At 38.1% G+C, this 15,655-nt stretch overlaps 1 protein-coding gene across 2 annotated transcripts in view; it reads left to right on the forward strand.

Annotated features, from left to right (window-relative positions):
* The window catches only part of DPYD (dihydropyrimidine dehydrogenase), a 922,996-nt gene extending 907,541 nt beyond the window's left edge, over nt 1–15,455 (forward strand). For both annotated transcript variants that reach the window (XM_070779940.1, XM_070779937.1), the window contains 2 exons: nt 10,671–10,811; nt 14,020–15,455. In XM_070779940.1, the coding sequence (XP_070636041.1) occupies nt 10,671–10,811; nt 14,020–14,190 (312 nt within the window). In that variant the 3' untranslated portion in view covers nt 14,191–15,455. The remainder of the gene's footprint in view (nt 1–10,670; nt 10,812–14,019) is intronic.
* Nucleotides 15,456–15,655: the final 200 nt, after the last annotated feature.

Here is a 15,655-nt window from a genome sequence, read left to right on the forward strand (position 1 = left end):
TCCATTGGTCTTAATATAATGTGAAAGGGCAAGGAGATGTACTGATTACACATCTAAGAATTTCAGCTGGAGTACCAGGAGTTACACAGTGACTAAGAGTCCCTAAGAACTAGAAGTCTTTGCTAGCCAACATGGTATCCAGGTTCTCTTTGCATCCTTGGAAGCTAAAAACTGGTCTCAGAGACTGTCAGTCCTACAGCAAGGAATAATCTAGGGCCCTAGAGTCAGCTGGGCTTCCCTGGTGGCTCAGATGGTAAAGTGCCTGTCTGCAGTGTGGGAGACCCAGGTTCAATCCCTGGATTGGGACGATCCCCTGGAGAAGGAAATAGCAGCCCACTCCAGCACTCTTACCTGGATAATCCCATGGACAGAGGAGCCTGGTAGACTACAGTCCATGGGTTATCAAAGAGTCAGACATGACTGAGAAACTTCACTTTCACTAGAGTCTGCCTGGCATCCAGTCAGTTTCCTCTTTATCAACCCTACATCTTGGCTTCCACTTCATAGTGACACAGCCTTTATTGTACATATTGCCATACTGTGGGGCTTTCACTTTTGTGAAAGAAATTGAAAGAAAAGGATTCTGAGGAAAAGGAGGGTAATCCAAATCAGTATTGGAAGACTGAAGGGGAAGAATGAGATAAAGTAAGCAAAAGACAGCTGGCCTCCAGCAATACATAAGTCTTCTCAAAGATGAACCAGGACCTTCTGAAGAAGCTCCTGACATTCCACAGGTTCACCTGTGCTAGAGAAAAGAAGCCAAATAGGAGGCACTTTTGTCTCCTGGCTGAAGAAAACTGAAGTGACAGTGTGCATATTTGGCCCTGCTAAATAAGAGACGTGCTTTATTCCCAGGCAGCGTATAACAGAGATTTGAGATTCTGCCAGGACTTATAAAGTTCCCCGAATGCTTCCCACTTCTGTTGATATATATGAGAATGAATTCTCATTCTCTTTATGAAGTCAGGAATGTATCTCTAACGTCTTTGAATTTCTGGGTAGGAAAATGAATGGTTTAGGGGCACAAGTGATGTTTTCATCTCTTCTTCCTGCTGCTTCTAGTAGGAGATGGACTGCATCTCATAAGACTGGCAAGACAGTGTTGGCAGGAGACCAGTCAGCCTGATCGAGTGGTTTATTATTTCAATTGAGTTGTGAGGGGAAGGAGAAAAGTACTCAGAGAAAACTGTAAGGCCATATTATATACTATGAAGCATAAAAGGGATGGCGCAGAAAGAAAAATACTGCAGGACTTCCCCAGCAATTTTCAGAAGATACCAGAGAAATGGGCAGGAGGTACTCACATTCTCAATTGTCTGTATACAGACAAGTAGGAGATGAAAAATCATCAAACAGAACTTTAAAACACACGAAAATAATTTTTTGGTAAAAATCATCTCTTAAGTCTTGCGAGGATATTTTGAAATGTGATTCCTGACTGGAATATGATGATGGAAAGGTGTATCTTGTTTGAAATAAATAGGTCTAATCGAACAGCTAGAGGAGAAGCAGTATATGTCAAAAAGATGTGCACATGCATGGAAATCCACATACCTGAAGGTAAAGCATGCAGGAAGCAGCTGCAGGAGAGTGTGAAAGGAGAACAGAAGTGTTATCCTGGGATTACATCAGAGACCTCGTAACCAGATGGTTAATATGGACGGGCAAGATAGAGCAGCAATGTAAGCCTTTATAGACTTCAGATGAAAATCCCACTCCACTAAAGGCAAAACATCGGAAAAATTATTGAATTGCCTTGTTGGAAATTTAATCTCACAAAAGAGAAAGAAGCAATGAGGAACTTACTGCATTGGCTTATTTCTGGCTCCCTATAAAAATCTGTTTGTGGAAAATGGCAGCTAAAAGAATCTTGAAGGAAAGTAACCATTCTATATCATCTTAGAGTTCATTAGGCCATAGAAAGGAAGTCTGAGGTAAAATGTATAAGTATGCCACCTTAAGTGAATCTACTTTCAGGGAATTCAGAAACAACAATAGAAAACAATCCCGTAGTCAGAGCTCTAACTTGAACATTGATCAAGAAGAATGATAAGCTGCCAAATTGAAATTTGATGACATAATCTCTGAGTTTCACAAGGAGTAGGAAAAGAGTTAAGCATTTAGATAATTCTGTTTTCAATGGTCATATAAGAAAATAGAGATCATATAACCAACAATGATCAGAAAACAGTGGCCTTAAGATTTTAACATGTTTCAGAAGTAACAAGGCCTCAAATTATCTGAATTTGGAGAAAATATTAGGAAAAGTAGAAATGTACTTTGTTAATTTTTTTTTTAAAGGGAAAGAGGAAACACCTATTACTTTGAATAGATGATATATAATTAATTTACAATTAGAATTGTTCAATTCCTATTACCTGTCTAGCATCCCCATAAAGAATGCTCTCAGAACCGAAAAGAACAGGGAAAACATATTCAAGAGTTGAATAAGGTACTACTACTACTACGTCACTTCAGTCGTGTCCGACTCTGTGCGACCCCATAGACAGCAGCCCACCAGGCTCCCCCGTCCCTGGGATTCTCCAGGCAAGAACACTGGAGTGGGTTGCCATTTCCTTCTCCAGTGCATGAAAGTGAAAAGCAAAAGTGAAGTCTCTCAGTTGTGTCCAGCCGTCAGCAACCCCATGGACTGCAGCCCACCAGGCTCCTCAGTCCATGGAATTTTCCAGGCAAGAGTACTGGAGTGGGGTGCCATAAGGATACAGTAAAAACACATCACATTTAGCCTCATTGCTACTGCTACTGCTAAGTCACTTCAGTCGTGTCTGACTCTGTGCAACCCCATAGACGGCAGCCCGCCAGGGTCCCTGGGATTCTCCAGGCAAGAACACTGGAGTGGGTTGCCATTTCCTTCTCCAATGCATGAAAGTGAAAAGTGAATGTGAAGTCGTTCAGTCGTGTCCAGCTCTTAGCGACCCCATGGACTGCAGCCTACCAGGCTCCTCCATCCTTGGGATTTTCCATGCAAAAGTACTGGAGTGGGGTACCACTGCCTTCTCTGTTTAGCCTCATTAAATGCATTTAAATATAAAGTGTCTGGCAAGAACTTGCTACTTTAAAGCCTGAATCAACCCACATAAAAAGAATACAGTGATCAGGGCCACAAATCTGTACTGAACCAACCTCCACCACACCCAAATCACACCCATTTGTCTATCTCCCACTCCACCCTCTCACCTCACCCACTTCATTTCCCAGATCTTCATTAGCTTCTGGGCTTCCCTAGTGGCTCAGATGGTAATGAATGTGCCTGCAATGCAGGAGACCTGGGATCAATTCCTGGGTCAGTAAGATCACCTGGAGAAGCGAATGGCAACCCACTCCAGTATTCTTGTCTGGAGAATCCCATGGACAGAGGATCCTGGCAGGCTACAGTCCATGGGATCACAAAGAGTTGGATACGACTGAGTGACTAACACTCCATTAGCTTCTATCCCATCTCTTGGTTTGCTTGCTTCTCTCACCTTCTCCACTAACCTACTTCTTTATTTCCTGAATCAAGCTTTGTCTCTGCCCTCCCAGTTCACCTTATTCATCCTGAGTCCTGTTATCAGAGTTCAACTGAATTTAAACTCTAAATTTAAAGAATTTAGACTTCTTTTTCTAATTGTACAGTCACCCTCCCTATCTCCTTCCTCAGAGGACATTATACAAGATATCAAAAATAAATTGTGTGCAATATTTTTGAGAGTATTTTTGTATGATATTGCTCTATCACACTGCTGAAAAATAAATGGTGCTCTGGGTTCTTTTGGGCTTCCCACGTTCTTCCCAGTGGTCAGGAATCCACCTGCCAATGCAGAAGATGTGGGTTCCATCCCTGGGTTGGGAAGATCCACTGGAGAAGAAAACAGCAACCCATTCCAGTATTCTTGCCTGGAAAATCCTATGGACAGAGGAGCCTGGTGGCCTACAGTCCACTGGATAGCAAAGAGTTGGACATGACGAGCGACTGAGCATGAACACGCCAGGTTTTTTAGAAAAGAAAAAAGTGGATGTGGCAAGGAGAGTGAGGAAAAGACAGAAGTAGAAAAGCTTCATTAAGGATCATTGAACTTTTGATTTGAGAACATTAGTTAAAAGAGAAATTATTAAGTGTCAGCATAAATTCAGTAGAAACAAACCAAATTATCTCATTTCCTATTTTGATAGGATAATTAAGCAAGCAGTGAACCTGATATAAAAAATATGAACCTGTGACATTGGTAACAGTACAGAAAAGGAAATGGTAAAGTAATTAAACACCTACATCAAATGATTTAAATATTGGCTGTTTCGGATAGATGGGGGTCCTCTAGTTCCTCATTCTTTGATCCTAAAGTTTGTATTAAACAGAAATATTGACTGATCTCTTTTACAAAGTTCTTTTGATTATCCCAAACAAATAATTAATTGACAAAGATGTGATTCTAGAATTCTGTACTCTTTTCCAACATTAATTTTGGGAACAGATATTTAAATCAAATGTATCATCTATACTTTAAAGAATTTAGCATCACTTGTTCCCACATACACATTCATACATAAACTTTTCCACTAATCAGGGATGACTATAGCACATCACGTGACCTTTGTACAGCCATACCTTGCTTGTAATAATGAATGTAGTTTCCCTAATCGCCACAGATGTGTGTCCAACAGGGACTAGACTAGCCATATGTGCCTCACTTATTATATGAACCTTTCAGCAAACTCCAGATTCCAGAATGTAGACTCAAGGGTTTTCATAAGCTGACAGTACTACATGGAAGCTTTGATTTTAAACAAACGTCCACATTTTCCACCGCATAGAATGATAATTCATTTTCTTTGATACTCTTTCCAAAATAATTTAAAATAGTTGTCATTCTTGTATCATTTTTCAGATTAAAAGATATATATAATTTTCTTAAGAACTATGATGAAAGAGAGGTGATTTCTTTTTAATTGGGGAATAATTGCTTTACAATGTTGTATTGGTTTCTGCTGTACAACACTGTGACTCAGCTATCAGTATATATATATGCCCTCCCTCTTGAGCCTCCTCTCCACCTCCTGATCCTACCCCTTAGTTCATCACAGAGCAGAGCTTAGCTCACTCTGCTACATAGCAGCTTCCCACTAGCTATCTATTTTATACATGGTACTGTATATATAGGCTTCCCAGGTGTTCAGTGGCAAAGAATCCACTTGCCAAATGCAGGAGACACAGGAGATGTGGGTTCAGTCCCTAGCTTGACAAGATGCCCTGGAGTAGACATAGCCATCTGCTCCAGTATTAATGTCTGGAAAATTCCATGGGCAAAAGATCTTGGCAGACTATGGTTGAGGGGGTCACAAAGAGTTGGACATGACTGAGTGGATGTGCACGAGCACAAATGTATGTATGCCAAAGCTGCCCTCTCAATTCATCCCACCCTCTCTTCCCCCGCTGTGCCCACATGTCCGTTCTCTATGTCTGCATCTCTGCTTCTGCCCTGCAAATAGTTTCATCAGTTACTGTTTTCCTAGGGTCCATATGTACGCATTAATACACATTCTTTTTCTTTCTCTTTCTGACTTGCTTCACTCTGTGATATACTCGAGGTTCATCACATCACTGCAAATGACTCAATTTAACACCATGTGTTAATAAACTTTAGAGCTCCAAAGACTTTGTTTTATTTAGTTTCACATTAAAAAAATGGTGTTCTAATAAATGACGAGAACAATTCTCCAATAAAGTGCAAAAAGGGTATTTGATATATGCAGAATGTGAATTTGCTTCCTACAATAACATTTCTTAGAAATATGCATTGTTTCTTTGGAATAAACCTTATAAGCTGGATTCCTGTCTAGGGAGTTTCCTATTTAATCATGTTTTGAATATTTACTGATTATTTCAGTCAAGTCATGCTCTAATCCAATGAAACAACCATTTTGACTGGGTTGTTTATTAGATTGAAAAACTTATTTTCTATCACATATTGTCTTTTACAGCCATAGAAGAACCTCATCCATTTACTGATTTAAAATAGTATCAGAAAATATTAAGCATATCCAGATTCTTTGACTATGATTATTTTGTATTTAAAGAAGTAGTCAAGATTCCTTAAGAAGCTAGGAATAAAACTACCATATGACCCAACAATCCCACTACTGGGCAACTACCCTGAGAAAACCATAATTGAAAGAGACATATGTACCCCAATGTTTGTTGCAGCATTTTTTACAATAGCTAGGATCTGGAAGCAACCTAGATGTCCGTTGACAGATGAATGGCTACAGAAATTGTGGTACATCAATACAATAGAATATTACTCAGCTATAAAAAAAAAATAACACATTTGAGTCAGTTCTAATGAGGTGGATGAACATAGACCCATTATACAGAGTGAAGAAGTAAGAAAGCAAAATACAAATGTTGTATATTAATGCATGTGTATAGAATCAAGATGATATTGATGAACCTATTTTCAGGGTAGCAGTAGAAACACAGAAACAGAGAACAAACTTGTAGACACAGTGGGGGAAGGAGATGGTGGGGAAAATTGAAAGGATAGCATGGAAACATATACATTATCATATGGAAAATAGATAGCAAGTGGGAATTTCCTGTGTGACACAGTGAACTCAGCCCAGTGTTCTGGGACAACCTAGAGGGGTGGAATAGGGTAGGAAATGGGGGGGGGGGGTACTTCAAGAGGGAGGGGACATATGTATAGCTGTGGCTGATTCATGCTGATGTTTGGCACAAACCAACATAATATTGTCAATCAAATAGCCAACATCCGTTGGATCATCAAAAAAGCAAGAGTTCCAGAAAAACATCTACTTCTAATTTATTGACTACGGCAAAGCCTTTGACTGTGTGGATTGCAACAAACTGCGGAAAATTCTTCAAGAGACGGGAATACCAGACCACCTAACCTGCCTCCTGAGAAATCTGTGTGCCTCTTGATGACAGTGAAAGAGGAGAGTGAAAAAGTTGGCTTAAAACTCAACATTCAGAAAACTAAGATCATGGCATCTGGTCCCATCACTTCATGGCAAATAGACAGGGAAACAATGGAAACAGTGAGAGACTTTATTTTGGGGAGCTCCAAAATCACTGCAGATGGTGACAGCAGCCATGAAATTTTAAAAATGCTTGCTCCTTGGAAGAAAAGCTATGACAAACCTAGACAGCATATTAAAAAACAAAGGTCTGTCTAGTCAAAGCTATGGTTTTTCCAGTAGTCATGTATGGATGTGAGAGTTGGACTATAAAGAAAGCTGAGTGCAGAAGAATTGATGCTTTTGAACTGTGGTGTTGGAGAAGACTCTTGAGAGTCCATTGGACAGCAAGGAGATCAAACCAGTCCATCCTAAAGGAAATCCGTCCTGAATATTCATTGGAAGGACTGATGCTGAAGCTGAAACTCCAATACTTTGGCCACCTGATGAGAAGAACTAACTCATTGGAAAAGACCCTGATGCTGGGAAAGGTTGAAGGTAGGAGGAGAAGGGGACAACAGAGGATGAAATGGTTGGATGGCATCACTGACGCAATGGACATGAGTTTGAGTAAACTCTGGGAGTTGGTGATGAACAGGGAAGCCTGGCTTGCTGCAGTCCATGGGGTAAAAAAGAGTTGGACACGATTGAGTGACTGAACTGAACACAATATTGTGAAGCAATTATCCTCCAATAAAAAATGATTTTTAAAAAGTACTCAAATCTTTTTGTGAATCTCATATTTTTTAAAAAAATATTTAGTAAATTAACAAATAGCTATTAGGCCCATACAACTAATATTTTAGTTGTAATAAAACTAATATTTTAGCCTAATATTTTGCCATATATTGAATATATAAAGAAGTGAAAGATGCACTTATTTTAACAAATATTCAAGTACCCATTAGATTTCAGTGATCTCAGGAGCAAGATATACCACATATGACACAAAGATGAATAAAGCCTAGTAAAAGACTGCATATAGGAAGCAAATATAGAAATATGTATAAGATGAAGCAGAATTTGCTAAACAGAGAAGTAACAGATGAGTCAGCATAACAGAGTGCTTACAGACATAGATTTTGAAATTAGGCAGCCCTAGTCTGAATGCCTGCTTTTTTATTTACTTACTCTTATACCTTAGATATTAGGCACTTCATCCTCTATAATATATGTGAAATTTAAGTGAGAAAATGCTTAAAAATTATGGCGCTGGCCCAATACATAGTAAGAACTCAAAGTAATCTTTAATCATTAGTTCCACATAATAGATAAAATACTATGAGCCATTGTGGGTGTGTAGGAAAGAAAGAGGTGGGAGACAAAGAAGAGAAAGAAGAAAAGAGAGATCACACCTTTCTTGGTTGGAAAAGAAGGAAAGATTCAGGAAATCTTCTTGGAGTAGTGGTGTGTCAGCTGTCTTTGAAGGATGGACAAGATTTTTCAAAATCAAAATGGGAAGGAAGAGTATTCTGGACAGAAGACCCAAGATAGAATTAGGTACCAGAAGAGTTGATTGATAAGTGTGTTCAGTACAAGGCATGTGTCTAGTATAGCATCAGACCAAAAAAGGCATGCCAGTGAAAGCCTTAAATGCTAGACTTAAATGTGAAACTGTATTTAATTCAGTAGATTTTTTTTTTTTTAGTAAGGTAGTGGGAAATTCAGTTTGTGCTATACAGCACAGATTAAGATGACAATACTGCATAAGATAGGATGGGAAAGGAAGAATATAATAATGAGACTTACTGTGTAGGCTCTTGTAACTACCTTAGAAGTAATGGGAAATTAATTAATAGTGGTTAAAGATGAAGAATTGATGCTTTTGAACTGTGGTGTTGGAGAAGACTCTTGAGAGTCCCTTGGACTGCATGGAGATCCAACCAGTCCATTCTGAAGGAGATCAGCCCTGGGATTTCTTTGGAAGGAATGATGCTAAAGCTGAAACTCCAGTACTTTGGCTACCTCATGCGAAGAGTTGACTCATTGGAAAAGACTCTGATGCTGGGAGGGATTGGGGGCAGGAGGAGAAGCGGACAACAGAGGATGAGATGGCTGGATGGCATCACCGACTCAATGGACGTGAGTTTGAGTGAACTCCAGGAGTTGGTGTTGGACAGGGAGGCCTGGCGTGATGCGATTCATGGAGTCGCAAAGAGTCGGACATGACTGAGCAACTGAACTGAACTGAACTGAACTGAAAGACCATAGTGGACATGGAAAGAATATTCAAAAGATTTTGCAAATCCAGAACTCAAAAGACTTGGCAACCATTGAGATATTGGAGTAGGGAGAAGTAGGAGTAAAATACAACTCTGAAATTTCAAGCCTCAGTGATTGAAGAAATCCTAACAGTATTTCTATGACTAAAGAAATCGGAAGAAAGATCCAATTTTGTGATGTTGATGAAAAGTTCAGTGAGTGGTGAATTTGTTGTACCAAATTCTAGGAATGGTGCTCATCATGCCACTAATGAAGATCTTAAGTTTGTGAGAGAAACTCTGGATAGAGATATTGATTTGGACCCCAGGCAGCCCCCTACAAACAGACAGTGAGATTGTTGAAATTATATCTTCAACACCCTGAAAAGAAAATAGTAAAAGACAGTAAGTTTCTGATCTTATTCCTTGAGAGCTATACCAATAAACAGTATATAATAATGTAAACTTTGTTTCAGTTTGAAAGCCCAAAGTCATGAGCATATTGTCATTTAGAGTGGAAACAGGAAAAAAATAAAAGTTAAAAAGGGTAAACCAAGGTCATAAAAAAAAGAGCAGGAAATAAAATACCAAAGAGAATATCAGAAGATGGCTTTAATAAGAGTGAAACCTCCTTGAACATGGACCTTGAATTCAAACAAAAGATTGTCTTGTTAAAATTTAAAAACAGAAGCAGAAAATCTTGACAGCATACTAATTTGACAAACATTGTTACATTCTCTTGTTTTGTTTTATGAAACAAAGTGTTTCTTATTGTTGATGAAACATCCTCTGTGCTTCACATATTAAGCACACTTCCAATTAATATGAAGAACAAAGATGTGTAACGGCATGAAGAATCTTCAACGGTGAATGAAGAAAATCCGAGTTCTTTAATAGTAAAAGAGCATCTTATTTAGCTACTAGATTAACCTAATTAATTAACATAAATTAGAATTTTTAAATAATGAAATAACTCTTCAAAACATGACAGGTGGGTATGCTATCAAAGCATTTTTTAAATGAAAATCTAGACTTCAAATGCAGTGCTATAAATGCATAGTGTTCACATTTTTATTCTCATTCCTAGCAATCTTAACGTTTTCTAGTATCAATGCATTTCCCTTTGTTGCTCCTTATTACTTGGATCATTCAAAGTCCAAAACAGACGAAAAGAAAGCCACAACCATTGAAAATGTGTCATTTCTCCTGCCCACAGAAACATTGATTTAGATCATTTGTGGAAAACCTGTTGAATGCAATGAGTTAAGTCTTGTGTTTCTAAGCTAGATATCGAGAGAGGGTCCATCTTTCAGGAGACAGAAATATGTAAGCTACAGTTATAAAAAGTATATCCATGAGAGCTACAATATCTAAAATCTTCTAAGTTAGATAATGCAACATTCTATAAAAACAGGGAGATTTGGACCGATATTAGTCATAACACGATAATGTTTTAAAATGAGCCCCGTAAGTAATCCGGCGCCTATCTTTTAGGATGTGATTGGAAAAGCTCTGCAGTACCTTGGAACATATGGTGAACTGAACAACACAGAGCAGGTTGTGGCTGTGATCGATGAAGAGATGTGTATCAACTGTGGCAAATGCTACATGACCTGTAATGACTCTGGCTACCAGGTAAGAATCATGCTGTAATTAGGGTGCTGTGAGGCATGTTTCTTCTGGCTTTTGTAGCAGAAAGCATCTTTTGTTGTGAAGTATGGGATTCAGACCAGACATGCCAAATGTCACTTCTCAGCAGTGACATAGCATTCCATCCTCTCACATTCATAGCACAGTGGTGATTTTCCTTTATCATTGGAGTAACAGTTGCTTTGCAATGTCGGGTTAATTTTTGTTCTACAACAAAGTGAATCAGTTTATATGTACATATATCCCCTCCCTCATGGACCTTGCTCACACCTCCCCTATCTCACCCATCTAGATCATGAGAGAACACTGAGCTGAACTCCCTAAGCTATAGAGTAGGCTCCCACTAACTCTCTGTTTGACACAGGGTAGTATAGATATGTCAATCCCAGTCTCCCAATTCATCCCACCTCCTCTGTCCCCTCACCCCATGTCCACACCTCTGTTTTCTACATCTGCATCTCTATTCATGCCGTGCCAACGGGTTCATCCATACCATTTTTCTAGTGATTTTTTTTAAAGGAAGCTAATCATTCATATGAACGATGCCACCATTCAATGCACAGTATTGTTTTAGTGTCATTTCATCACTCATAAAATTGGAAGGAAAAATTCAAACAAAAATTCACACAATTATGGCCATAAGGAAGCATCATACCTTAAAGGAGAAAGAAGGGAAAAGAACTAGCACTTATTTCCATGATCTTGAAGAACTGGCTTCTGTGCTCTTCCATTCAGTCCTGATTGGGCTTTTACTACAGTTAGAAAGAAAAAGCATTTTGCCACCAAATAGCTATGCTGGTTGGGACCTATCCTTCTGTAGCTGGAAAAGCTGAGCAATTTGTGTTCCTACCGCATAAAGTGAGCCAGAGCTTCTTCCCAGTCGCTGAGTGCTCAGCTGAGAGTCTTCCATGGAACAATAAAGAAAAAAGTGGGTATCAGCTGTCTTCAGGTTAAGAACTACAAAATAATATTGTTTTAATTAAATATTTCACACTTTAAAGAAGTATAATAAAGTAAAAATAAGATCCCTTTAAGATGACTAATGAATTTTCAAGATAGATAAAATGGCCCATTTTTAAAAAAACTATATTTCATTTACCTTATTTAGCTTGGACAAAGGTGCTATTTGCTTGTGATATGATTTTATGTATTCTTCTGACCACCTAATGGAGGTATGACAGACATAAGTTTAAATTTTAAAAAACCTCTTTCTCCTCAATTTAACACTGTTCCATACCCAATTTTTACCCATTGTATTTACTCATCTTTTTCTACACCTGGAAAGCATCTCTAGCAGTTATTTTGAAAATACTAATCATATCATATTCATTTTCATTTCATCTTTCCTCTCATTAACCAAACAGAGAGAAGTCAGGAAGCTCTAACACTAAAATCACAGCACTAGGGTTCTAACATCTTAAATCTTAGAGGTTATGACTCCCACTTTGGAACTGCAGCCTTGCAAAACTTCAACAAAAATAATCTTATTAGTGAGGGGGGAGATTGCAGTTACGCATTCAAAAAGATTTTTAAAAGCCTTCCTTTGGCTCTTCTGTCTCTCAAAGATAAAAAATAGAAAATCAAAATATTCAAATAAATGTGAAGTTTTACATGTTTGCAAAATTTCAAAGTGTAAGATTTCTAAGACGTAAGTATTATTTTATTTTCATCAGTTGTTTCTTGTATTTCTGTTTATAATAGAGTACATAAGGAAGAGAATAGCTCTTATTCATTTAAACAGTCATCTGAGATGTTGTTTTACAAAACATGGCAGCAATTTGGTTAGACCAAATTTCTTAATGGTTTGTCATAGCTACAGTACTTGTTCAGATATATGGTTGTTTCCTTAAAGCTCAGAATTTTTAAAAAATATTAAGCACTCTGACATAATTTACTCTAATGAGACCATTTTAATTTGTTATGTTCATAAAAGAGAAAAAAAATTAAGTTGCAAGGAACCTTATTTGAGGGAGGGAAATTCATAAACATAACAAATACTTTAATTGGATTTTATAACATGTTATATGACACAGGAAAAAAAAATCAGAACTCAGTAATTATTTGAAAATGTAAGATTTGCAGACCTGACCTCCAGGAGTATCTGGGGCAAGGTGGGGGCTTACTGACCCTCGTAATTTTTCTCAGCCCCCTCACTCATCCCTCCAAATTAGCACGCAGTCTGAGTAAAAACATTGACTTGTTCTGCGAGAGAGACTTCTCGACGAGTCCTCAAGCCCTCTCTGCCCCCATGTAGCTGCCCTGAAGTCTTTCCTAGATGGAAATTCCTGTCTGTTGTTTCCATTGTTGAAATATCTCTTTAACAGGCAAATAGTCATCATGACTTTAAATGAAAATCTCAGTTGTAAATTTCACACCAGGTATTTTCATTGCATGTTACAGATTGTTGTTGTTCAATTGCTACACCATATTATAAATTAAATCATGTTAAAAGGAAGGAAAGATGAGAGAGAAGGAGGGAGGAAGGAATAAATTATTGAGTTTCTCAAAATCCTGAGCGGTTTGAGAACTGAAAGCTTTATCCTGGTCCTCCAAGCAGAAGAGTGCCGGGCCAGGACCAGAAGCCAGGTGTCCAGGCTCCCGTCTTTCAGTGCTTTTCCCCTTGATGGAGGAGCAGTGCCTAGAATCAGCTTGGAAACCCTCAAACCTGAAAGCTGGCTCTTAAGCAAATTTTTTTTTTCTATTGCCTTTCTGTAAGCACTATAGCCATAATATGAAACCCAAACAAGGGCATTCATTGCCTCATCTGACAGTGACACTTCTCCACTGTCGAGAACCAGGAGTGTGAAAAGGACAAGGTGTGGAAGCGCCCTGCCCGCCTCAGGCAGCCGACCCACCAGGTCATGGTCAGACCGGCAGGACCCACACTCTGCTCACAATGCAGGAAACTAGAGAGTTACTATGTTATGAAATATTTTCCTCACACAAAGAAAGAAAAATACCTCTAAGGAATTTTAAACATCGTGTTTCTAATTTAAAAGGATTTTTTTTTTTCCTGTCTTTTTTTCCCCCCTCTTCTCTAGCAGCTCAACTGTTGCTATAGCTGCACCACAGTCTGGGCGTAGCTGTCTCCAAGTGCAGCTCTCCTGCAGTGGAGAAAAACGTTGATGCTAAAATAGGGGCGTTCTTGCCCTTTGTGGGCAGTGACAGCAAGACTCTTTATTTCTGTTTGCAGGCTATCCAGTTTGATCCTGAAACCCACCTGCCCACCGTTACTGACACTTGTACAGGCTGTACCCTGTGTCTCTCCGTCTGCCCTATTATCGACTGCATCAAAATGGTTTCCAGGACAACACCTTATGAACCAAAGAGAGGCTTGCCCTTGGCTGTGAATCCTGTGTCTTAAGGTGATTTGTGAAACAGTTGCAGTGAACTTCGAGGTCACCTACTTATGCTGATCTTTTCAATAGTGATCATTATGCTCAGCTTTTTCTAAATTCAAACATATAATTTCTAAATTTAAAAAAAGATTATTTCTAAAGAAATTTCTAAATTTTAAAAATGTCTGCTTTCAGTGATCATTCAATTAATGGTCATAAAATAGAATAATTCTTTTCTGAGCAGAATTGTTCAATATAACTATGGAGCAGTTAATTGGATGTTCACCATCAGTTGTCCATTATGAAAAAATTAACTTTTTTGTAGCAATTAATGCTACACTTTTCAAATTGCCCTATGCTGAGTTCTGTCTTTGATTTCTAATTGTAAGGGAAATTAAGTATTTTAGAACAAAGTACAATTTAACTTACAACAAATGTTTCCAAGGAAACATTTTATAATTAAAAATTACATTTAATTTTAACTCTGTTTCTAAGCAAAAGTAATTAGCTCCATAAAGCTCAGATGAAGTCAAATAATTATTTACTGTGGTAGCAAAAGAAAGCCAATGAGGGTTTGGGAAACTTTCCTTAAGGTCTCTTCACTGAAATAACTGGATACTGAAGGCGAGAGTGTTCAGTAACCATTTGTATCAAGCTATGCTATTCACCGCTCAGGCCTGAGATGTGTGTCCAAATGCTACCAATGAATCAACATGACATTCCTGTTTAAATATTTAAACTATGTTCCTAACAAAGTAAGACATTAGGATGGAACTCTGGTTAAAGCCACTCTTTTGCTGTGCACAGATCTGTTCTATCTGCTTCTAATATAGTCACCTTCGTGATCCTAGCAATTAATGTTTGAACACAGCACAGATTATACAGAAGTGGGGTCATGTGCTTCTTTATTCAAGAATGAGAAATCCAGTATGGGTAATATATATTATATGGGTGATACCACTTTACCAACTCTTTATTTTAGTGTCCATGTTGAATTTCGAAAGTGATTAAAAAAGAAATGGTATTTTCTGTTACTGCCAAATAATATTTTTATATTCCTCGATTTTTAAAATCAGCAAATAGCATCTTATAAACTTGTTTATCTCTTCTTTGTGGCATATTTTAATATGAATCCATAAGTAGTAAATCTTCATGTAATCATCCATAGCACCTTTCTATGACAAATGCAAGATCAAGAGAAAAATAAATGTTTGATTATGCACTTTTAGAAATGCACATTTACCACAAAATCTGTATGATCAAATAATATTAAATAAAATTTTATAAAGCATTTTAAACAACATGGTCATTTGCTATCTCTTCTGCAAATACAATCGCATGTCAACCATTTAGATTCTGAGGTAGAGTAGTTTGGGGTTAACTCTGTTGTAAATTCCATTCACATTCAGTAATACATATAATAAAGTTCAGTTCAGTTCAGTCACTCAGTCATGTCCGACTCTTTGTGACCCCATGAATTGCAGCACACCA

The sequence above is a fragment of the Bos indicus genome, chromosome 3, assembly GCF_029378745.1.
Source record: "Bos indicus isolate NIAB-ARS_2022 breed Sahiwal x Tharparkar chromosome 3, NIAB-ARS_B.indTharparkar_mat_pri_1.0, whole genome shotgun sequence".
NCBI classification, from domain to species: domain Eukaryota; kingdom Metazoa; phylum Chordata; class Mammalia; order Artiodactyla; family Bovidae; genus Bos; species Bos indicus.